This window comes from Ranitomeya imitator, chromosome 2 (assembly GCF_032444005.1).
Source record: "Ranitomeya imitator isolate aRanImi1 chromosome 2, aRanImi1.pri, whole genome shotgun sequence".
NCBI lineage: Eukaryota > Metazoa > Chordata > Amphibia > Anura > Dendrobatidae > Ranitomeya > Ranitomeya imitator.
The window spans coordinates 598,728,587-598,754,936 of record NC_091283.1 but is presented as its reverse complement, the minus strand read 5'-3'; the positions used below and the strand labels follow the sequence as shown (position 1 = coordinate 598,754,936).

Below are 26,350 nucleotides of genomic sequence, written 5' to 3'. Positions count from 1 at the left end.
GAGATAATGACTTTTGGGTTTTCATTGGCTGTAAGCCATAATCATCAACATTAACAGAAATAAACACTTGAAATAGATCACTCTGTTTGTAATGAGTCTATATAATATATGAGTTTCACTTTTTGTATTGAAGACCTGAAATAAATTAACTTTTTAATGATATTCTAAGTTAGTAAGAAGCACTTGTATATAAAATTAGTCCAGCCGGACCTAAAGTGCAAAGATGCTGAAAAACACACACATCCCCTAAACATCAAAACATAAATGCTGCGTCCCTTACACTGACCAACATATACTGTAGGAAGGATTCTTCCTGGCATTACTATATGGTGACGCACGCACTCAAAATACTTTATGTAGGAGAATCAGTATATTGAAGATTCTTCTGTCAGACAGTGAGGATATAAAGTCCTTCTCCATTGTACACACATAAATAAGAGATTGGAACACTCTCGCCCCAAAATGAGGCTCAGGAGTCAGATAGCCGGGTCTGACGTAGCCTTTCGCACGGTCCCATTTTCTCCATGACATTCCCAGGGTATCATCAAGTTCGAGGTGCGCTTCTCCCAATGTGTTTCCTCTGGAAAAAGATTCTTCAGGGGAGTCTTATTCACTCAGTGGGAAGTCCTTCCACCATCACTGCACCATGTCACGACTGTTCATTACCTCAACACCAACTTGCCGTGGTAACAGGCATCATGCTGTCCTATCTTGAAACCGCCACGCTTTATGCCTGCAGCGGCTTTGTCAGACTCGGCTATCTGACTCCTGAGCCTCATTTCGGGGGAGAGTGTTCCAATCTCTTATTTACGTGTGTACAATGGAGAAGGACTATATATCATCACCCTCTGACATGAGAATTGTCAATACACTGATTCACCTACATGAAGTATTTTGAGTGCGTGCGTCACCATATAGTAATGCCAGGAAGAATCCTTCCTATATGTTGGTCAGTGTAAGTGACGCAGCATTTATGTTTTGATGTGTAGGGGATGTGGACTAACTTTATATAGATATTTTATTTGAATATAGATTCAAGTTTTAGGCTAGCACACATGGCTACAGCGTATTGACGTTCAGGGGTTTCAGACCATGACCATTGCAATTACTACAGCCATAGTGAGCCGCTCCCTTATCTCCGCAGCACCACACACAAGCTATCGTTGATATTTATGAGAAACTGCCGGTACCCTTTGGCTTGGTCCGTTTTGGTGTGGCACCAGATCATCCTGAAGTAAAAGTAAGTGATAATCCATCTTTGACGATGTCCATCTTTTGGTTGCATTTACCTTTGTTCTTCCAGCTTGTAGCTCTTTCCTGCTGCAGCCAATTTTATTTTTTTTCACTTTTTACTTTTTTTTTCTGAGCCATAACTTGTCCGTGGACATACATAGAATGCACTGAAATACAGGAGTGAGGTGAAATTGTGAAAAAAAAGCTCAATTCTGCCATTGTTATTAGGGACTTATTTTTATGGTATCTAGTGTGTGGTAAAATAACCAGGCTAGCTTACTCTCATGGTCATTGCGATAACGGCGATGCCAAGCGCCTCATGTTTTTTATATTTTAGTGGTTTAAAAAAAAAAAGTGTTGCCATTTTCTAAGGCCCGTAACTTTTTGTTTTTCAATCAATAGTTTTGTGAGGGCTTCATTTTTGTGTAGTAAGCGGACGTTTTTATTGGTATCATTTTGGGGTACGTGCAATGTTATGATCACTTTCTATTAAATTTTTTTTTTTTTGTATAGGAGCAGAAACCATAAAACTGCAATTTTGATGTATTGATTTTTGTATTCTTTACTCCCCCTGAATTTCCTGAGCCTGTGATTTGTAATGGATCACTATAAAGGCGCAATCAGGTGACCGAGTTCAGAACGCAATGCATGGACTGGCCAGCAGCTCTTCCGGCCTGAGCGTGACAGCTTCATGTATTTCTATATGCTCGATTCGTGAGACCCACCGAGCATTGCCTTCCCCTTGTGGTATGGTTTGTACCGCCGTCTGACTGCTCCCTTACAATAAGTAGTGAAATAAACAAACTCCTATTAAGGACCTGGCGTTATAAGTTTACAAAATGGGGACAATAGGGGCTGTCAGTACACCCCTCGCTGCCATTTTAACCCATCGGCACCCTATGATCTTGCTGTGGCGGGGGCAGATGGGTACCGGAACGCACCCCTCCTCCGGATAGTCACTTATTGGCCACTGTCAGAGATTCCAGGGTCATTTTGGTCAAACAGCAGAAATCGGAGCCAGCTCCGATCACTGCTGTATAGCACTGCTGCCACCTTCCGTGTATGTTGTGGGCTCCCTCACTAAGACCATTCCATACAAACACACTGGACATCTGTCGCACATGTTAGGGATGGGTTAAACCCAGTTAACGTGGTTTCATCAATGTTTTGTGAGGGTGAGACGTTATCACAATTTTGTTTTCCCAGATCTGCAGGGAACGCAAGGTTCTCTCAGTGACTACATCAGGTCGCACAGGATAATGAAGAAGACCAGTCGAAACAACTCTGCCCTTGTTTTCAGGGCAGAGTGCTGATGACCAGCATCTCCTTTTATTATGTAGGAAAGTGTATGTTAACCCTTTCATATGTCATGACTTCACATGCTTGCTGCGACAAGAGTATAGGCAATAGAATTAAGAGGATAGTGTGGTACAGTATTAAAGGTTATCCAGACAGCAGGATTTTCCTCTATAATGTATTAGGTTCGCTTCATCAGTCTCGTAATATCATTTTAATTATCCCTGTGTTGTACCTACATGTTACATGTGTTTAAACTAATGGACTAGTCAACGACTGGCGTCAATCTTTGCAACAGCGGCGAGACTGAGATCCCGGCATTTTCGGTGTGCAAGAAGGAGGAGAGAGACTGTGAGCCTGATCCCAGCAGCAATGATTGACAGCAGTCCCTGACTAGTCTGCTAACACCAGGCAGGGCGCAATAAGGACATGACGTAGCTTTTTTTTTCTTTTTTTAAAACACACACATTACAGCAATTATTAGAAGACTAATAATATGATGATTCTAATATTTCCTAGGGGTGAATCCTACTGTTGGGAGCCTTTTAAAGAGATTGTACCAAGTCTATATGTCCCTATGGGGAGATTATAACCTACTGATTGCTGGGTGTCCGATTGCTTGGACTCTCGCCAATCTTGAACGGTGCTCTGTAGAGCCTCATCTGCATAGACTTTAGGTTGAGCATGCGGTCCTACAATCCATTTATTCTCTATAAAGGCAGCTGAGCATGGTGGTCAGCTATCTCCTAGGTCCTATAGGAAATAAATAGCGCAAAGGTGCATATGCTCAACCTCTACTCTATTCAGGTGAGGCACTACAAAGCACCATTCTCGAGACTGATGGGAGTCTCCGCAGCTGCACTGTCAGTGACCAGCGACATATCCCCTATGCATAGGACTAATCTATAATATAACTCTGGATGTGTCCTGTCCGAAGCCGGTATAGCCCGCGCATTGTGGCTGGAGGCAGAAGGACGCATCCAGCGTTAATACACTGGCGGTCCAGTGCCTCGAGGTGACAGGGAGGAGGATTGTAGCGCCAGATTCAGCGCCTGCGCATACCGCGATCTCTAGTGTCATTTTATTGAAGACAGATTCGCACACAGTATCTTCAACAAAATGGCACCAGATAGTATGATATGTACAACTGCTGACTCCGGCGCCATTTTATTTAAATATTTAATGCGGGGGAAAAGTGAGTAGGAGTGTTTGTTTATTTTTTGGTTTGTATGTATGTATTGAACAACAGCAGCGTAGGCAGGATGGGGGGAGCATATAGTAGTATGGGGCACCAGGGTGGGGGAGCATATACCAGAATGGGGGAGCATATAGTAGTATGGGGCACCAGGGTGGGGAGCATATACCAGGATGGGGGAGCATATAGTAGTATGGGGCACCAGGGTGGGGAGCATATACCAGGCTGGAGGAACATATAGTAGTATAGGGCTCCAGGGTGGGGGAACATATAGTGGTATGGGGCACCAGGGTGGGGGAGCATATAGTAGTATGGGGCACCAGGTTGGGGGAGCATATACCAGGTTGGGGGAGCATATAGTAGTATGGGGCTCCAGGGTGGGGGAGCATATAGTATGGGAGACCAGGGTGGGGGAGCATATAGTGGTATGGGGCACCAGGGTGGGGGAGCATATAGTAGTATGGGGCACCAGGTTGGGGGAGCATATACCAGGTTGGGGGAGCATATAGTAGTATGGGGCTCCAGGGTGGGGGAGCATATAGTATGGGAGACCAGGGTGGGGGAGCATATAGTAGTATGCGGGACCAGGGTGGGGGGAGAATATAGTAGTATGCGGGACCAGGGTGGGGGGAGAATATAGTAGTATGCGGGTCCAGGGTGGGGGAGAATATAGTAGTATGGGGCACCAGGGTGGGGGAGCATATAGTATGTGGAACCAGGGTGGGGGAGCCTATAGTAGTATGGGGGACCAGGGTGGGGGAGAATATAGTAGTATGCGGGACCAGGGTGGGGGAGAATATAGTAGTATGGGGGCCATGCTGGGGGAGCATATAGTAGTATGGGGGACAAGGGTGCGGGAGTATATAGTAGTATGGGGGACCTGGGCGGGGGAGCATGTAGTATGGGAGACCTGGGCGGGGGAGCATGTAGTAGTATTTGGGACCAGGGTGGGGGAGCATATAGTAGTGTGCGGGACCAGAGTGGGGGAGCATATAGTAGTATTTGGGACCAGGGTGGGGGAGCATATAGTAGTATGAGGGACCAGGGTGGGGGAGCATATAGTAGTATGGGGCACCAGGGTGGGGAGCATATACCAGGCTGGAGGAACATATAGTAGTATAGGGCTCCAGGGTGGGGGAACATATAGTGGTATGGGGCACCAGGGTGGGGGAGCATATAGTAGTATGGGGCACCAGGTTGGGGGAGCATATACCAGGTTGGGGGAGCATATAGTAGTATGGGGCTCCAGGGTGGGGGAGCATATAGTATGGGAGACCAGGGTGGGGGAGCATATAGTGGTATGGGGCACCAGGGTGGGGGAGCATATAGTAGTATGGGGCACCAGGTTGGGGGAGCATATACCAGGTTGGGGGAGCATATAGTAGTATGGGGCTCCAGGGTGGGGGAGCATATAGTATGGGAGACCAGGGTGGGGGAGCATATAGTAGTATGCGGGACCAGGGTGGGGGGAGAATATAGTAGTATGCGGGACCAGGGTGGGGGGAGAATATAGTAGTATGCGGGTCCAGGGTGGGGGAGAATATAGTAGTATGGGGCACCAGGGTGGGGGAGCATATAGTATGTGGAACCAGGGTGGGGGAGCCTATAGTAGTATGGGGGACCAGGGTGGGGGAGAATATAGTAGTATGCGGGACCAGGGTGGGGGAGAATATAGTAGTATGGGGGCCATGCTGGGGGAGCATATAGTAGTATGGGGGACAAGGGTGCGGGAGTATATAGTAGTATGGGGGACCTGGGCGGGGGAGCATGTAGTATGGGAGACCTGGGCGGGGGAGCATGTAGTAGTATTTGGGACCAGGGTGGGGGAGCATATAGTAGTGTGCGGGACCAGAGTGGGGGAGCATATAGTAGTATTTGGGACCAGGGTGGGGGAGCATATAGTAGTATGAGGGACCAGGGTGGGGGAGCATATAGTAGTATGGGGACCAGGGTGGGGGAGCATATAGTAGTATGGGGGGCCAGGCTGGGGGAGAATATAGTAGTATGGGGGACAAGGGTGCGAGAGCATATAGTAGTATGGGGGACCAGGGCGGGGGAGCATGCAGTATGGGAGACCTGGGCGGGGGAGCATGTAGTATTTGGGACCAGAGTGGGGGAGCATATAGTAGTATGAGGGACCAGGGTGGGGGAGCATATAGTAGTATGGGGGACCAGGGTGGGGGAGCATATAGTATTATGGGGAACCAGGGTGGGGGAGCACATAATAGGATGGGGGACCATATAGCTAGACTAGCTATTGAACTCGTTCTACGCCCGGGTGACGAGCATTTTTATTGGTACATTTTTGTGCTATGTAAAAGGGAACCTATCACAAGAAATAACGCTATTAACCTGGAGATATGAGGTCAATCTGCAGGTTAACAGCGTTATTGTGCTGCCCGGCGCCTGCACGCAGCCAAATGCAGCTGGCAGAAAATTACAGTGCCGGCAAAAAAAATCTTTACACTTGCGCAGCAAAAAAAAACTTTACATGTAAAATCCACATCATAATTTCACTTTTTAAAAGTGTACACAATGGGGGAGATAATAAAATATGTCTAATATTAAAGCTGGCTTTGTTGCAAATATCAACCAATCAACGCTCAGTTTTCACCTCTCTGGTAAAGCGAAAGCTGCACTCTGATTGGTTGTTATGTGCAGCCCAGCCAGTTTTGCTATTAGGCAGTCTTTTATTATCTCCCTCAGTTTTTTATTATCTCCCACAATGAGTCGAAAGAAGCTTAAAATGGAAGAGAAATCCCGTGCCTTGACTCTGCTCGAGAAGGGGGATTCAGTGATTGCTGTAGCTAGAGATCTGGGAGTGTCAAGAGAAGCAATTTATCAGCTGAAGCGGTCGGCGGCATCATTGCCTCCTGGGATGGTACCGCAGAGGAAGTCAGGCTCTGGCGCACCTAAGAAGACTTCACCAAGGACTGATAAGCTTCTGAAGCCTGAAGTGATGTCACATCCTTCTATAACTAAGTACCCTATGCTCCTCCAGAACATCGCAACTAGGACTATTCGTCACCGCCTGCAGAAGGACCTGGGTCTACCAAGTTACCGTGCCGCAAAGAAGCCCCTGCTCACAGCAGCAATGAAGACGAAAAGGCTTGCCTTCTGTAAGAAATATCAAGATTGGACATCTGAAGAGTGGAAGAAAGTGATGTTTAGTGATGAGAGCACTTTCAGGCTGGTCAGGGGAGGCTCAAAGGTTGTGCGTCGTCCGAGTACCGTGTCACGGTATGACCCAAAATATACAGGTGTTGAAGACACTGTGGGTAAACATGGACTCCACATACTTAGCCAGCCTTGCAGAATCCATGCCTAAACGACTGCAGATGGTGATAAAATGTAAGGGTGACATGACAAAATACTAATTATAATAAAATATCCACAATAAAACACTTGAAACCACTTGAATATTAAGATTTTGTGGTTTCATTGAACTTGTAAAGATTTTTTTTGCTGGCACTGTAACTTTATTCTCCCCGCCACCTTTATGGAGTCAGGGCCACCGCGGGTTTAGTCATTACTCTGAGAATACAGACCCGCGACTGTAACAATGCCCCCAGTCCTGACTTACAGTCGGACTCAATGTAGAGGGGGTGTCACTCAGGGTTGGGGGCGAGGTTACAGCGGCTGCTCTGTATAGTCAGGAATCTACAAGTGGCAGGATGGATTGTTTGTCACTTCTAGATTCCTTTCTTAAGCTGTGTGCTGTTTAAATAAAATCAGGGTTTTATTAGAAGGAGATTATCTCTTCCGGACTAGGAGTCTCATGCCTACTCATCAACTGCTCTGTATAACTCTGCCCCTACCATTGATTAGCCGCAGTCTGTCAGTATCTAGTGTACACAGAAAGCTGCTAATCTGTGGTGTGGTCGGGGTTATACACAGCTCAGCATTCTGAGCTCTGCTTGATCTACAGTAGATAAAACTGTGATTTATCACAACTGCTGCACCCAGTAAACTAAGTGACACATCTCTGGAATCCGGGTCTCTGTCTCTAAATCATGCTGAACTCAGTGGAGGTACCAAAGGGCTGCTGACGGATTCCCTTTAAATTAAAGATTGCTTACAATTTCATTGGAAACAGATGACCATCTCATCACTTGACCAAACAGATGGTGTCAATGGAGACAATGATCTGGCAGTTTGTATACAAATGTCCCATCCTTATATTGTCTCCTTATATAAGCACTCTCCCCATAGAGCACACAAACACTGCCGATCCCAGGAGGTTTTTGGTTAATGTGTATTCCACTCTCCCCATAGAGCACACAAACACTGCTGATCCCAGGAGGTTTCTGGTTAATGTGTATTCCACTCTCCCCATAGAGCACACAAACACTGCCGATCCCAGGAGGTTTTTGGTTAATGTGTATTCCACTCTCCCCATAGAGCACACAAACACTGCTGATCCCAGGAGGTTTTTGGTTAATGTGTACTCCACTCTCCCCATAGAGCACACAAACTGCCGATCCCAGGAGGTGTCTGGTTAATGTGTACTCCACTCTCCCCATAGAGCACACAAACACTGCCGATCTCAGGAGGTGTCTGGTTAATGTGTACTCCACTCTCCCCATAGAGCACACAAACACTGCCGATCCCAGGAGGTGTCTGGTTAATGTGTACTACACTCTCCCCATAGTGCACACAAACACTGCCGATCCCAGGAGGTGTCTGGTTAATGTGTATTCCACTCTCCCCATAGAGCACACAAACACTGCCAATCCCAGGAGGTGTCTGGTTAATGTGTATTCCACTCTCCCCATAGAGCACACAAACACTGCCGATCCCAGGAGGTGTCTGGTTAATGTGTACTACACTCTCCCCATAGTGCACACAAACACTGCCGATCTCAGGAGGTGTATGGTTAATGTGTATTCCACTCTCCCCATAGAGCACACAAACACTGCCGATCCCAGGAGGTGTCTGGTTAATGTGTACTCCACTCTCCCCATAGTGCACACAAACACTGCCGATCGGTGTCTGGTTAATGTGTACTCCACTCTCCCCATAGAGCACACAAACACTGCCAATCCCAGGAGGTGTCTGGTTAATGTGTACTCCACTCTCCCCATAGAGAACACAAACACTGCCGATCTTAGGAGGTTTCTGGTTAGTGTGTACTACACTCTCCCCATAGAGCACACAAACACTGCCGATCTTAGGAGGTGTCTGGTTAATGTGTACTCCACTCTCCCCATAGAGCACATAAACACTGCCGATCCCAGGAGGTGTCTGGTTAATGTGTACTACACTCTCCCCATAGTGCACACAAACACTGCCAATCCCAGGAGGTGTCTGGTTAATGTGTATTCCACTCTCCCCATAGAGCACACAAACACTGCCGATCCCAGGAGGTGTCTGGTTAATGTGTACTACACTCTCCCCATAGTGCACACAAACACTGCCAATGCCAGGAGGTGTCTGGTTAATGTGTACTCCACTCTCCCCATAGAGCACACAAACACTGCCAATCCCAGGAGGTGTCTGGTTAATGTGTACTCCACTCTCCCCATAGAGAACACAAACACTGCCGATCTTAGGAGGTTTCTGGTTAGTGTGTACTACACTCTCCCCATAGAGCACACAAACACTGCCGATCCCAGGAGGTGTCTGGTTAATGTGTACTCCACTCTCCCCATAGAGCACACAAACACTGCCGATCTCAGGAGGTGTCTGGTTAATGTGTACTTCACTCTCCCCATAGAGCACACAAACACTGCCGATCTCAGGAGGTGTCTGGTTAATGTGTACTCCACTCTCCCCATAGAGCACACAAACACTGCCAATCCCAGGAGGTGTCTGGTTAATGTGTATTCCACTCTCCCCATAGAGCACACAAACACTGCCGATCCCAGGAGGTGTCTGGTTAATGTGTACTCCACTCTCCCCATAGAGCACACAAACACTGCCGATCCCAGGAGGTGTCTGGTTAATGTGTACTACACTCTCCCCATAGTGCACACAAACACTGCCAATTCCAGGAGGTGTCTCGTTAGTGTGTATTCCACTCTCCCCATAGAGAACACAAACACTCTGCCGATCCCAGGAGGTATCTGGTTAATGTGTACTACACTCTCCGCATAGTGCACACAAACACTGCCGATCCCAGGAGGTGTCTGGTTAATGTGTACTCCACTCTCCCCATAGAGCACGCAAACACTGCCGATCCCAGGAGGTGTCTGGTTAATGTGTACTCCACTCTCCCCATAGAGCACACAAACACTGCCGATCTCAGGAGGTGTCTGGTTAATGTGTACTCCACTCTCCCCATAGAGCACACAAACACTGCCGATCCCAGGAGGTGTCTGGTTAATGTGTACTCCACTCTCCCCATAGAGAACACAAACACTGCCGATCTTAGGAGGTTTCTGGTTAGTGTGTACTACACTCTCCCCATAGAGCACACAAACACTGCCGATCCCAGGAGGTGTCTGGTTAATGTGTACTCCACTCTCCCCATAGAGCACACAAACACTGCCGATCTCAGGAGGTGTCTGGTTAATGTGTACTTCACTCTCCCCATAGAGCACACAAACACTGCCGATCTCAGGAGGTGTCTGGTTAATGTGTACTCCACTCTCCCCATAGAGCACACAAACACTGCCAATCCCAGGAGGTGTCTGGTTAATGTGTATTCCACTCTCCCCATAGAGCACACAAACACTGCCGATCCCAGGAGGTGTCTGGTTAATGTGTACTCCACTCTCCCCATAGAGCACACAAACACTGCTGATCCCAGGAGGTTTCTGGTTAATGTGTATTCCACTCTCCCCATAGAGCACACAAACACTGCCGATCCCAGGAGGTGTCTGGTTAATGTGTACTCCACTCTCCCCATAGAGCACACAAACACTGCCGATCTCAGGAGGTGTCTGGTTAATATGTACTCCACTCTCCCCATAGAGCACACAAACACTGCCGATCCCAGGAGGTGTCTGGTTAATGTGTACTCCACTCTCCCCATAGAGAACACAAACACTGCCGATCTTAGGAGGTTTCTGGTTAGTGTGTACTACACTCTCCCCATAGAGCACACAAACACTGCCGATCCCAGGAGGTGTCTGGTTAATGTGTACTCCACTCTCCCCATAGAGCACACAAACACTGCCGATCTCAGGAGGTGTCTGGTTAATGTGTACTTCACTCTCCCCATAGAGCACACAAACACTGCCGATCTCAGGAGGTGTCTGGTTAATGTGTACTCCACTCTCCCCATAGAGCACACAAACACTGCCAATCCCAGGAGGTGTCTGGTTAATGTGTATTCCACTCTCCCCATAGAGCACACAAACACTGCCGATCCCAGGAGGTGTCTGGTTAATGTGTACTCCACTCTCCCCATAGAGCACACAAACACTGCCGATCCCAGGAGGTGTCTGGTTAATGTGTACTACACTCTCCCCATAGTGCACACAAACACTGCCAATTCCAGGAGGTGTCTCGTTAGTGTGTATTCCACTCTCCCCATAGAGAACACAAACACTCTGCCGATCCCAGGAGGTATCTGGTTAATGTGTACTACACTCTCCGCATAGTGCACACAAACACTGCCAATCCCAGGAGGTGTCTGGTTAATGTGTACTCCACTCTCCCCATAGAGCACGCAAACACTGCCGATCTCAGGAGGTGTCTGGTTAATGTGTACTCCACTCTCCCCATAGAGCACGCAAACACTGCCGATCCCAGGAGGTGTCTGGTTAATGTGTACTCCACTCTCCCCATAGAGCACGCAAACACTGCCGATCTCAGGAGGTGTCTGGTTAATGTGTACTCCACTCTCCCCATAGAGCACACAAACACTGCCAATCCCAGGAGGTGTCTGGTTAATGTGTACTCCACTCTCCCCATAGAGAACACAAACACTGCCGATCTTAGGAGGTTTCTGGTTAGTGTGTACTACACTCTCCCCATAGAGCACACAAACACTGCCGATCCCAGGAGGTGTCTGGTTAATGTGTACTCCACTCTCCCCATAGAGCACACAAACACTGCCGATCCCAGGAGGTGTCTGGTTAATGTGTACTCCACTCTCCCCATAGAGCACACAAACACTGCCGATCCCAGGAGGTGTCTGGTTAATGTGTACTACACTCTCCCCATAGTGCACACAAACACTGCCAATTCCAGGAGGTGTCTCGTTAGTGTGTATTCCACTCTCCCCATAGAGAACACAAACACTCTGCCGATCCCAGGAGGTATCTGGTTAATGTGTACTCCACTCTCCCCATAGAGCACACAAACACTGCCGATCCCAGGAGGTGTCTGGTTAATGTGTACTCCACTCTCCCCATAGAGCACACAAACACTGCCGATCTCAGGAGGTGTATGGTTAATGTGTACTCCACTCTCCCCATAGAGCACACAAACACTGCCGATCTCAGGAGGTGTATGGTTAATGTGTACTACACTCTCCCCATAGAGCACGCAAACACTGCCGATCCCAGGAGGTGTCTGGTTAATGTGTACTACACTCTCCCCATAGAGCACGCAAACACTGCCGATCCCAGGAGGTGTCTGGTTAATGTGTACTCCACTCTCCCCATAGAGCACACAAACACTACCGATCTCAGGAGGTGTCTGGTTAATGTGTACTCCACTCTCCCCATAGAGCACACAAACACTGCCGATCCCAGGAGGTGTCTGGTTAATGTGTACTCCACTCTCCCCATAGAGAACACAAACACTGCCGATCTTAGGAGGTTTCTGGTTAGTGTGTACTACACTCTCCCCATAGAGCACACAAACACTGCCGATCTCAGGAGGTGTCTGGTTAATGTGTACTCCACTCTCCCCATAGAGCACACAAACACTGCCAATCCCAGGAGGTGTCTGGTTAATGTGTACTCCACTCTCCCCATAGAGAACACAAACACTGCCGATCTTAGGAGGTTTCTGGTTAGTGTGTACTACACTCTCCCCATAGAGCACACAAACACTGCCGATCCCAGGAGGTGTCTGGTTAATGTGTACTCCACTCTCCCCATAGAGCACACAAACACTGCCGATCCCAGGAGGTGTCTGGTTAATGTGTACTCCACTCTCCCCATAGAGCACACAAACACTGCCGATCCCAGGAGGTGTCTGGTTAATGTGTACTACACTCTCCCCATAGTGCACACAAACACTGCCAATTCCAGGAGGTGTCTCGTTAGTGTGTATTCCACTCTCCCCATAGAGAACACAAACACTCTGCCGATCCCAGGAGGTATCTGGTTAATGTGTACTCCACTCTCCCCATAGAGCACACAAACACTGCCGATCCCAGGAGGTGTCTGGTTAATGTGTACTCCACTCTCCCCATAGAGCACACAAACACTGCCGATCTCAGGAGGTGTATGGTTAATGTGTACTCCACTCTCCCCATAGAGCACACAAACACTGCCGATCTCAGGAGGTGTATGGTTAATGTGTACTACACTCTCCCCATAGAGCACGCAAACACTGCCGATCCCAGGAGGTGTCTGGTTAATGTGTACTACACTCTCCCCATAGAGCACGCAAACACTGCCGATCCCAGGAGGTGTCTGGTTAATGTGTACTCCACTCTCCCCATAGAGCACACAAACACTGCCGATCTCAGGAGGTGTCTGGTTAATGTGTACTCCACTCTCCCCATAGAGCACACAAACACTGCCGATCCCAGGAGGTGTCTGGTTAATGTGTACTCCACTCTCCCCATAGAGAACACAAACACTGCCGATCTTAGGAGGTTTCTGGTTAGTGTGTACTACACTCTCCCCATAGAGCACACAAACACTGCCGATCCCAGGAGGTGTCTGGTTAATGTGTACTCCACTCTCCCCATAGAGCACACAAACACTGCCGATCCCAGGAGGTGTCTGGTTAATGTGTACTCCACTCTCCCCATAGAGCACACAAACAATGCCGATCCCAGGAGGTGTCTGGTTAATGTGTACTACACTCTCCCCATAGTGCACACAAACACTGCCAATTCCAGGAGGTGTCTCGTTAGTGTGTATTCCACTCTCCCCATAGAGAACACAAACACTGCCGATCCCAGGAGGTGTCTGGTTAATGTGTACTACACTCTCCCCATAGAGCACACAAACACTGCCGATCCCAGGAGGTGTCTGGTTAATGTGTACTACACTCTCCCCATAGAGCACGCAAACACTGCCGATCTCAGGAGGTGTCTGGTTAATGTGTACTCCACTCTCCCCATAGAGCACACAAACACTGCCGATCTCAGGAGGTGTCTGGTTAATGTGTACTCCACTCTCCCCATAGAGAACACAAACACTGCCAATCCCAGGAGGTGTCTGGTTAATGTGTATTCCACTCTCCCCATAGAGCACACAAACACTGCCGATCCCAGGAGGTGTCTGGTTAATGTGTACTCCACTCTCCCCATAGAGCACACAAACACTGCCGATCTCAGGAGGTGTCTGGTTAATGTGTATTCCACTCTCCCCATAGAGCACACAAACACTGCCGATCTCAGGAGGTGTATGGTTAATGTGTACTCCACTCTCCCCATAGAGCACACAAACACTGCCGATCTCAGGAGGTGTCTGGTTAATGTGTACTCCACTCTCCCCATAGAGCACACAAACACTGCCGATCCCAGGAGGTGTCTGGTTAATGTGTACTCCACTCTCCCCATAGAGCACACAAACACTGCCGATCTCAGGAGGTGTCTGGTTAATGTGTACTCCACTCTCCCCATAGAGCACACAAACACTCTGCTGATCTGAGAATACCATAACTATTGCCCAACATATGTCTCTGACTGAAATCGCTCTCCTTTATGAGGGTGTCGCTAGTGTTTGCGGATACCAGTGCTGTTCATCTCATCATTGCTTTATACTGAAAAGCTGTTGAAAAATGTCCTAGTGCACATGACCTAGTGACAGCGGGCACATGGAGCTGCCTGAAGAACTTTGTGAAATTTGCATGAGATGTGCATCAAATCTCCGGCAGAACTAGTGTGGTGTATCACCTTGAGCTGTCCAGAGATCTGATCTGATTCCTCTCGGGTATTTTGGGAGCGGCTGGAGGGTTTGAAGCTGATATGAAAGGCTGCATGTGTGAGATAAGAAGAGCCCTTGAACAGCCTGTGGAGATAGAGCGGCCTTGCAGATAAAAGCCAGACCTCTTGCAAGGACTCACTGTGGAACTGAGGTGTCTCATTACGTCATACAGCCCACTCGGGCTATGTCCTGAAGGTTGAGCACATTTCTGGCAGACAAGTCAAAGTTAAACATACATCCACTAGATTAAAAAATCCAATGTGTCGGATTATTATTTTTGTGATCTCTGGATGTTAGTGAAGCCCTTTTACCAACTCCACTGTTCTCTGCAGTGTAGGAATTTAGTGCTTTAGTAAAAAAACTCAACTTCACTGACAAAAAGCTGCTAATCAGTGATGTGGGCGGGGTTGATGATTGGACCAGGAGGCACAGGACATCTAGTCGGTAGTGATAATCTACTGCTGATAAAACACTGATTTTAATGAAACAGCGACGCACAGCCCAATAAGGCTACGTTCACATTGGCGTTCCGCCAATGTGCGTCGCTGTTGCGCCGGCGACGCAGCGGCGACGCAACGCTAATGTGAACGTAGCCTAAGTGACACATTGCTGGAATCAGCCCGTACATCATTCTTTTCTCAGATTGCATAGTAAAACCTGCTGACAGATTCCCTTTTAAAGGGTTATTCCAATCTTCTTAGATGGGTAAACTTGTAGGTTTGTATGATGAGAGTGACATGAGACCCCCAACTAATGGCTAGAATGAAGGAGCCCAAACAATCAGTAACTGTATAGCTGACTAGAAAGCCTTTAGATACGATCTTAAAGGAGGCATCCCCTCTTAGAAAGTCCTGGTTGCAGTTTGTCAGTAAAAAAACACAAACATAATGTATTTTACTCACTGTGCTCAGATCCAGCTCTGAGTCTCCACTGCTGCTGGTGTCACTTATTGGCTGTAGGACTGACATCACGTTGACCGCGTGGTCGCTATATCAGGGAGCAGAGCCGCTCAGCCCGTGTAACCAGAATGCTGTTGACATGGCATGAATGCTGCAGCCAATGACAGACACTGGGAGCAGAGGACCCTGGTGGACCTGGGAATGGTGAGTACATTAGTGTTTGCTTTTGTTTTCTGTGCCCAGGAATTTGGACTTCCTGAAAAGGTGCAACCCCTTTAACTATCCAATATGGCCTAAAGGGCTGCCTATCTGGATATCAATGCCAGTCATAACACAAGGCTGGACAGATAATTGGTGCATTATAGATTTGATCAAGTGTTTACATGGTCGAGTAGGATTAAAAATGTCGTTTTTTTTTTTTTTTGTTTTTTTTTTTACATATTTACAGTCATGTCAAAATTGTGTTTTGTTTTTTTTCTATCCCCACTCCCCAAAAAATGATCTAAAGTTGTATGTACCAAAAAATGTGCCAATGAGAACGTCAAATCTTCCTGCAAATAATAAGCCCACTGAAGGCTATGTTGGTAAATTCTCCCACGAAAGTAATACAATTTATACAGTACAGTGTGTGCCAAAATGGTGGCAACTCGTCCTGCGAAGAACAAGCGCCCATGCAGCTCTGCTGAAAAAAGATTTGACTTTTGAAATTAAAACGACATGAAAAACTGCATCCTCAATGTACAATTTACGTTTTGTTTCCAAGGGTTTATCGCAAATGATAAAATCTTGGTATAGTTGTTTGACAGTTTTAATAAAATTAGGATTTTCACTACGAAAAAAACCCCAAAACTGTTAAATATTGTGTTGTCCTTTGTTTGGAGCGTTAATGATGTTTACCTGATCGATGAAAATTCTCTCACCTGCTATGCGGTGTCAGGATGGAAGGATTTCCCCCCCCCCCCCCCCCCCCCCTATAAGGCAATGTTCACAAATTTTTTTTTTAGTACAAATTTTAAGCTGTGTCTTACCGTACCAACAAAAGCTATGAGATTTCAGAATTCTCATGCACACATTGATTTTTTTTCTTCTTCTGACTGAATTGGAAAACTCCTGCGTTTTTGAAAAACTGCAGCATGTCGTTTCTTTTAGCGTTTTCACAGCTTTTTTTCATTTGTAGAAAAAGAAGGAAGTGCAAAAACGCAGCAAGAAACGGCGGTATCAGGTTTTGCTGCATTTCTACAGAAAAAAGCAAGTACAGCAGTATGTGAAACCGAATTCGCAGATTGATCTCATAGTGGGCTTCAATAAAATGGCACTGGCAGATTTGAGACCTCAGATTGTCATTTAGCTGAGATCTTAAACTGCGCATGCACCTGCGCCTTTATTCTGAAGACTGACAGGAGCTCAATCTGCTGCCTTTGGCTAGGATGGTGCCAGTGCAAAATTTAAATAAGAGAGAGGATAGAGACACTAGAGTTAGTGGAGTAGCCTGGCAGAGCCGAAGACACTACCCACAGGGTCGCCCCACAAGCTCCCCCTCATGCATGGAGACCAAAACTTCTGATTTTTAAAACAACCAAGCTGCAGATTCCTTCATCGAATGTATGTATCACTCGAACAGCACCATTCTGGACATACCTTCAGTTTTATATGAATAACCCTGATCACATGGTTCTCGTTAACAGAAAAAAATTAAAAAAACAAACTAGTGAAAATGAAATGTACAACCTTTTAATGCAATCACTTCATACAAACGATTCCTATAACTCTCAATGAAGCTTCTGCACCTGTCCACCGATATTGTGGCTAACTGCTCCAGCTGCCTCAGGTATAAACGCACATTCTCCAGACGGCATGTTTCATCTCCTTCCACAGATGTTCGAGAGGATTTAGGTCAGGACTCATAGAAGCCACTTCAGAATAGTCCCAACGCTTTGCTCTTAGCCATTCTTGGATGTTTTTGTCTGTGTGCTTTTGGGTCATTATCCTGTTGGAGAATCCATGGCCTGCATCTCTCACCAAGCTTTCCGTCACAGGGCAGCACATTTTGCTCCAGGATGCCTTGATAGTCTTGATAATTCATTGTACCATGCACAGATTCAAGGCACCGTGTGCCAGATGCAGCAATGCATCCCCAAAACGTAACCAAGCCTCCTCCTTGTTTTACAGTAGGTACAATGTTCTTTTCTTTGTATGCTTCATTTTTGCATCTGTGACCATAGAGCTGAAGTGACTAGACAAAAAGTGAGCTGAAGTGATTAGACAAAAAGTTCCAGTTTTGTCTGCTATGTCTAAAGGACATTCTCCCCAGAAGCTTTGTGGCTTGTACGTATACATTTTGGAAAATTCCAGTCTCCCTTTTTTATGATTTGCTTTCAACAGTGATTTCCTCTGTTGTCCTCCATGAAGTCCTCTTTAGCCTAGACCGTGCCAGACATTGCGATCTGACACTGATATACCTTGACCTTGGAGTTCACCTCTAATCTTTTTGAAAGAAACACTTAAAAAAACAGGCAAAGGTGCTTACCTGTCTAGGCCTTGAATCAAATGCACTATCATGGTGCAGCGGGCCCAAGTAAAGATGTCGACTACACAGGTGCGATAATACCAATGAGACAGCCAAATCATACATACCAGACCACACGAACACCTCAAATAAATTGTCAAGGGTGCTAGGATGTATTTCACCAGTTCAGTGCACAGAAGATAGAAGAAATCCTATAAGAGAGCAGCACTACGAGAACCAAATATAAAACTATTTACTTTATTTAATATTTATTTCATATTAGTTATAACATAGAATGACAAGGATTCACCAAAAAGGTGCCAACACAGTGCCCAACAGGTATTCAATGTCCAAATATTTCACTCATTTATATAGCATCGTCAAATTCGGCAGCACTTAACAGATATTGTCATCACTGTCCCCATTGGGGCTCACAAATCTAAATGTAAACCCACACAAACATGGGGATAGCATACAAACCTTTGCAGATGTTGTGGTGGGATTTCAACCCTGGACCCCAGCGCTGCAAGCTTACAGCACCACCCACTGAGCCCTCATTCTGCCCATTTAATCCATATTGTATGAGAGAAAAGATATTATTTGGAAAGCATACATGGTCAATACTAAATACATTAATTCCGTTACATTTCTTTTTTTTTTTTCTCCATACAGAATGTTATTAACACTTTTACCCAGACTGCCCGCTCTGAGCGCTGCAGCTTCTTCGGAAATGTGACTGTGGGGAGAGATGTAACAGTAGAGGAGCTGCAGGAAGCCTATCATGCTGTAGTGTTGGTAAGTGCCATAAAAGGGTGCCTCAAATGCTGCCGCCATTTGGTCTCTCATTAGAGGTTTAAAGGCAGGAGACACGGCTGACAAATCATTCACTACCGTCGCCATTCCGAACGTACCATGCCTCTACTGGAAAGATCCCATCTTGTAAGTTGCCATCAAACGGGAGATGAGCTTGGCAGCAACGTCCTATAAGAAGCATCTGTCACCAGAGAGCTGAAGACGTAGATGCACCTGTTTGGGGTGAAGGGGGCATATGGTCACCTGTGCAGAAGCCACATGTGAGCTATTCTTGATGACAAATGACCTTCTTTTATATTTGACTTGTAAAACAACATTCTGCATTTAGCGGTCTCACTCTGCCTACTAATTGCCTTGGCATCAGTGTCTTTGATTCGTGGGATCTAGCATACAGCCTAAGTGACTGCTGGTAATCAAGAGTAATAAAGGAAAATCTCATAATGTGATGTGTATACCTTCGGCAATTCCCGTAGACTGGCAGAACTGTAGGACAATGCGAGAGTCTCGGGACCAGAGGTTGCAGTCTGTCGAGCTGGAAGGCGCTTCTGATATAGTGATGGCGGCTTACTCTATTATTTCTTAGGCTCCCTGGAGCGTCTCGGTCTTAGTTGAGCTTCACAATCCAGGATTCCTTAAAATGCAGTATTGTTGCGTGCCATTGATATTGGGTTAGAAGACTGATACAATACTAGCCTCTCCGATATCTAAGATAATTCCGAAATTGTAATGGTGACTAGTAAAGGACTGCAAGCTTTGCAGAGGTCACTTATTTATATACAGGGGTTACATGAAATTACAAAAAGAGGCTTCCCCTTTCTTGCAGAATCGGCACCACTCTTTACTAATATATTATTGATATAACGTTCAATAACCAATTTAAACTCAATTGTTCAAACGTAAATCGTATCAGTAAGGGCATAATTATTCTGTTGGTGGTATGAATAGCGTCCCTTCACTGTTAGAGCAGCCCTAACTTCAACTGTCTGGCCGGTGAGAAGAAAAATACACAGGCTTGTGATTTCCAACAATCTCCAAGGTTTAAAGGAGTGTTCACTATTTTATACCTTTCGTGAATGTAGGTGTTTTGTTAAAAAAAAAATGTAAACTTTTTATATAATACCAAATGGCAGAATTCGTAGTTGAATAATAAGTAAAAGACACTCCCTGTGTTCACCCAGCTTAGTGCACCCCTGAATAGATTTTTGTTCTAAATTCTTCAATGAAAGTGTCCACAGTCTGTGAGATTTGGTAGACCTGAAGACATTAACCACCATATAAAATGCAAGTATAATTTGACTTAACTTTCCCACAGAGCTATGGAGCGGAAGAAAAGCGGGAACTAGGGATACCGGGAGAACAGCTTCCAGGCGTATATTCCGCCAGAGACTTTGTGGGCTGGTACAATGGACTTCCAGACAATAGATATGTGAGTTTCTGAGAAATAACCTGCGGGGCCTTCTTTTTTTTTTTGCTTATTGACTAGAGGACATCACTTACAAACCAAACTGTGGGATGTAAATAAATGTAGTAATTTCTTCCGGGCTATCTGGGTGTTGAGGAGTTAGGTGCATGACTGTAGTGTGATGTAGAAGGTGTCAGTAAATTCAGTAGGTTTTAGTACCGTTAAGTTTCACATCAAGTATATCATCCCTCGAGTAGATGTTATATGTGCGCTCTCTTATCAACATCGATCTTGCAAAGGAAATCTAAGATCATGGAAAATCCAAGGTCTTTAAATGGAAGTTTGCCTGGGCCATTATGGGCTTCTGTGAATATATGTCAGTGCTTGCTAATCCTGACCTTATTATAATGTTTAATATCAGATATAATAAAGTTGATGCCAGGGTTGCCCAAACTATGACATATGCTCTTTCTTACAGTGGAATATATCAATAAGGATGTGCTGTGTGTACAGATCCTGTGCCTATAGAAGCGAATGTAAGCTATCAGCGGCACCTGATATCGGAGCCTGGGGACTTGTTGCACACTCCTGTATCCTGTTAGTTTAGCTTATTTTTGTAACATACAGGATCTGTATAACTTTAAACCCTACAGCCTTTATACATATTGCAAAGGATCATACAGCGTGCAGAAAATCTGATAGGAGGGAGTAAGTGATGTTCTCTTTGTTCCAGTTATCCCCAGACCTGAGCAGTGAGACGGCTGTCATCTTAGGACAAGGCAATGTTGCTCTAGACATTGCCAGAATGCTGCTTTCCCCACTTGAGCTGTTAAAGGTTAGTGAGCTCTTAATAAGAAGCCGGTCATTCCCAAAACTGAAATTGAACTATTCAGACCTACATATGGAGGGCTTAGTCCCAATAAAAATCATAGATGTACTGTGAATTTTAGTAAGTGTGTTTTTAAGAGAAAAACCTTTTTGTTACCTATGGAAATGAGAAGGCTTTAGTGCACCCTAGGTGTGGCCAAGGGTTCTGGGCACTTTTCCACCCCATCAATTACAATACTCCATCCCTCAATTTTGAGCACTGCCTGATCTAAATCCCCAGCTCTGCACATTCTGACAATGAGGATGACCATGCCCACATGGGCAGAGTTCTCATCCCCCTCTCCCGTGTACCGATAACAAAGCCGTGGCGGCGGATGCTGACAGTAGAGGGAGGTGAGAACGTGCACAATGTCAGTGTACAGTATGTGGACTCTCATCTCCCTCCCTTGTGTGCTGCGGCCACATGCTGCTTTGAGATCCTGTGTGCACAGATAGTGACATTGTGTTAGTTCTCATCCTCCCGTTTGCATCGGCCACCGCGGCTAAGTGAGCGGCCACAATACACAGGAGAGGGCGATGAGAACTCTGCCCTTGCACCCACTGATAATGTGAAATATTATCACCAGAACAGAAACCATATCACTATATAGCCATATAACAGTGCCTATATAAGGGACCTAATGAATCACAGAATAAGGACTCTCCAAAACTGGATTAGAAACTGATGACCAGTTGTAAATATCCGAAAAATGTATATATAAACAATATTTTATTCAACTCGCAATAGGCATGTACAAATACATAACAAACATGTAGATCAGTTGCAGAGTCTTTTCAGGCATAAACGGGCATGTACATCACTGACTGGGGGAAGTTTATGAAAAGTGCATAGTGCTTATGTAAACTTTATACTCACTCAGCATGTGGGGATATATGAGAGAGAGAGAGAGTATATATTATACACACTGCTCAAAAGAATAAAGGGAACACTTACCGTATCTTCCGCTTTGTAAGACGCACTTTATTTCCCCAAAATTTGGGGGGGAAATGGGGGTGTGTCTTACACAGCAGATATACCGCTTACCTTTACAGGCTGGGGGTGTCCGCTGCCGTGGTTGTCCGCAGCTGCCCAGGGTGATGCTAGAGTCTCCGGCGCTGCGGGGGGCTCTGGCGACATTTTGTGGAAGGCTAGAGCCCCCCGGCAGTTCTTCAATGCTTTCCTGTGCGCCGGAATCTCGGGAGATGAGATTTCAGTGCTGAGATCTCATCTCTTGAGATCTTGGTCCCAAGATCTCCAACTGCACATGCGCCGCCTCCTGGCGGCCATTTTCCCGATGTCCACTGCACAGGAAAGCTTGGACGAACTGCCGGGGGGCTCTGGCCTTTCACAAAATGTCAGCAGAGCCCCCCTGCAGTACTGGAGACACCCCTGCAGCACAGGAGCCCCCCTGCAGCACAGGACTCCTGCACACCCCCTCATCCCAGCCTGCAGCAACGCTCCACTCCTGCCTCCTCCAGCAGCGACCCTGGGACCCTGATCCACCGCAGCCACAAACCCCGGTAAGCAATAAGACGCATGGATTATAAGAAGCCCCACCAATTTATTAAAAAAAAGGTTTTTTTTACAATTTTCTCCTCAAAATTTGGGGTGCGTCTTATAATCTGAAGCGTCTTACAAAGCAAAAAATACGTTAAACAGAATATAACTCCAAGTAAATCAAACTTCTGTGAAATCATACTGTCCACTTAGGAAGTAACACTGTTTGACAATCAAGTTCACATGTTGTTGTGCAAATGGAATAGACAACAGATGGAAATTATTGGCAATTGTCAAGACACTCTCAATAAAGGAGTGGTCCTGCAGGTGGGGACCACAGACCACATCTCAGTACCAATGCTTTCTGGCTGATATTTTGGTCACTTTTGAATATTGGCTGTGCTTTCACACTCGTGGTAGCATGAGACAGACTCTACAACCCACACAAGTGGCTCAGGGTGTGCAAATGTTCCAGGATAGCACATTAATGCAAGGTGTAGCAAGAAGGTATGCTGTGTCTGTCAGCATAATGTCCAGAGGCTGGAGGCGATATAAGGAGACAGGCCAGTACACCAGGAGACGTGGAGGGGGCCGTAGGAGGGCAACAACCCAGCAGCAGGACGGCTACCTCAGCATTTGTGCAAGTAAGAACAGGAGGAGCTCTGCCAGAGCCCTGGAAAATGACCTCCCGCAGGCCACAAATGTGTATGTGTCTGCACAAACGGTTAGAAACCGACTCCATAAAGATGGTCTGAGTGCCCAACGTCGACAGATGGGGGTTGTGCTCACAGCCCAACACCATGCAGGACGCTTGGCATTTGCCACAGAACACCAAGATTGGCAAATTCACCACTGGCGCCCTGTGCTCTTCACAGATGAAAGCAGGTTCACTGAGCACATGTGACAGAGTCTGGAGACGCCGTGGACAGCTATCTGCCGTCTGCAACATCCTTCAGCATGACCGGTTTGGCAGTGGGTCAGTAATGGTGTGGGGTGGCATTTCTTTGGAGGGCCGCACAGCCCTCCATGTGCTCGCCAGAGGTAGTCGGACTGCCATTACGTACTGAGATGAGATCCTCAGACCCCCTGTGAGACCATATGCTGGTGCGGATGGCCCTGGGTTCCTCCTAATGCAGGACAATGCCAGACCTCATGTGGCTGGAGTGTGTCAGCAGTTCCTTCAAGATGAAGGCACTGAAGCTATGGACTGGCCCGCCCGTTCCCCAGACCTGAATCCGATTGAACACATCTGGGACATCATGTCTCGCACCATCCACCAACGTCACATTGCACCACAGACTGTCCTGGAATTGGCGGATGCTTTAGTCCAAGTCTGGGAGGAGATCCCTCTGGAGACCATCCGCTGCCTCATCAGGAGCATATGGAGGTCATACAGGCATGTGGAGGCCACACACACACACACTGCTGAGCATCATTTCCACTGAAGTTGGACCAGCCTGTAAATTGATTTTCCACTTTTGATTTTGAATATCGTTCCAAATCCAGGCCTCTATTGGTTAATAAATTTGATTTCCATTGATGATTTGTGTGTGATTTTGTTGTCAGCACATTCAACTTTGTACAGAGCAAAGTATTCAATGAGAATATTTAATTCATTCAAATCTAGGATGTGTTATTTGAGCACTCCATTTATTTTTTTGTGCTGCATGATGGATTTACTGTGACACCATCCCAACATACATAGAGAGGCTCTTACCTATAGTCAGTTCTGTAGTTCTGTACGATGACATGCGAACAGCCCCAGCTCATGTTTCAAGTTGACTTCCGTTGTTATATGTTTGTACATGCCTATTGTGAATTTAATAAAAGATTGTTTTTATATACATTTTTCGGACATTTACTCCTTGTCTTCAGTTTCTAACTCGCTGATAATGTGCACTCTGGGCCCCTCAGTGTCAGTATGAGCAGGGCTGTTCAGTTAGATGAGATTGCAGTCACCAGTATTGTAATTGAGTGGGCAGGAATGTGCATCAGAGCGCCATAATTTACATATGTAATGAAACACATTTACTAAAATCCACAGTACTTGTATGATTTTTATAGAGGATAAGTTCCCTATATGAAGTTCTAAATAGACCATTTTCCGTTTTAGACTTGACAGACTCTAAAAATGGCTGCTTTATTTAAGCTTAATCATTGACCGTTGTGTATTTTTGTTTTTTTACAGAAAACAGATGTCACGCAGCCTGCTCTTGAAGCCCTATCTCAAAGTCAAGTGAAGAAAGTCTGGCTGATTGGACGCCGCGGACCCCTACAAGTGGCATTTACGATAAAGGTACATTTTAGTCTTGATACATTTAGTTATAATATAACAGCAACAAATTTCTGTTCAGAAGGTGTAATAATTCACTCAGGTCGCAATCTGATTTTCGGACACATTGGAGCCAATGTCACCCAGTACAGAGCAATAGGTCTTCCGAATATCGCTCTTTTCCGACTGCCTTTCAGATACAGAAGAAATTTTGGTTTCAGCAGTTAGATAGCTTTGTGTTGAGCAGGACATACACCTTGCATAAACTCAAGCTTCTATTCTATAATTAAAAGTTGGCATACTGTGATTTTAATGGGGTTTTACCTGAATAGAAAAATATATTTAACTAAAGAAAATATTATTCGGAATAAATTCCTAAGTACATTTTTTTTAAAACTCATTTTATTGAAAGATTCCACAGGATAAACATTACAAACCTATAAAATCATAGTATAAGGTCAGAATGATTCAGACATTTACCTTTATCCATTCAATACAATAACATGGATGTAACATCACCCTCTCAATAACTGAGTGAATAAAGAAAAGCGAACAGATTGGAACATAGTGTATGAGGACGGGTTCCGTTATGAAGCATTGCACTCGCGACTAAATTAGCTGGTTCCTTATCAACATTCCGAACACGTACCAATTTGGGCCATATCAGAAGTTTCCTAAATACATTTAATTGGCAAATCACGCTCATTTTGTCTATGGAGGTAATCACTAATGAATCAGTATTACCACTGGCTTCTTACTCTGACAGAAACCTGTGCTAGAATGTTAATAGGACATGAGCCTATGAGCATGTGCAGTAGGAAGCTTTACATGTACTGTCAAGCAATCTCCAAGTCGCAGCAGTGGAGCTTCCTACTGCACATGCTCACAGACTACTTGTCCTATTAATATTCTAGGACAGGTTTCTGTCAGAGTAACAAGACTGAAGCCATTTAACCCCTTCACGACATGTGACGTATAGTTACGTCATTTGTCGTGTCCCTACCTTTTTGAAGGCTCACATGCTGAGCCCGCATCTTTTCACACACAAGACAGGCTGATTTTAATCAGCCATCATATAGCTTTAACATCTGCAGGTGGAGCGGTGTTCTGCCCACAGCTGTTAACCTGTTAAACCTGCTGTCAGTCTCTCATTCCACGCTCCCATCGGTGAGCGGGGGCGCCGATGGGTTGTTATGACAGACAGGTTTGCTGATGACTCTCTAGCCTGTCATTATGATCCCTCCTGTAAACAGCCAGTCCATAGCAAGCATACATAGGAGATCATAGTTATCATCTATACTACATAAGCGGGCTGAAGCACAAGCAAACAGATGATTGCAGCTTCAAGTCCCCTAAAGGGACTATT

The 26,350-nt window shown here is 46.0% G+C and overlaps 1 protein-coding gene across 1 annotated transcript in view; it reads left to right on the top strand.

Moving 5' to 3' along the window:
• Positions 1–26,350, top strand: part of FDXR (ferredoxin reductase) — a 51,927-nt gene that overhangs the window by 6,341 nt on the left and 19,236 nt on the right. Inside the window, exons 3-7 of the mRNA XM_069752371.1 lie at positions 1,145–1,240; positions 18,805–18,927; positions 20,258–20,371; positions 21,081–21,182; positions 24,901–25,008. Coding sequence (XP_069608472.1) covers positions 1,145–1,240; positions 18,805–18,927; positions 20,258–20,371; positions 21,081–21,182; positions 24,901–25,008 — 543 coding nt within the window. The remainder of the gene's footprint in view (positions 1–1,144; positions 1,241–18,804; positions 18,928–20,257; positions 20,372–21,080; positions 21,183–24,900; positions 25,009–26,350) is intronic.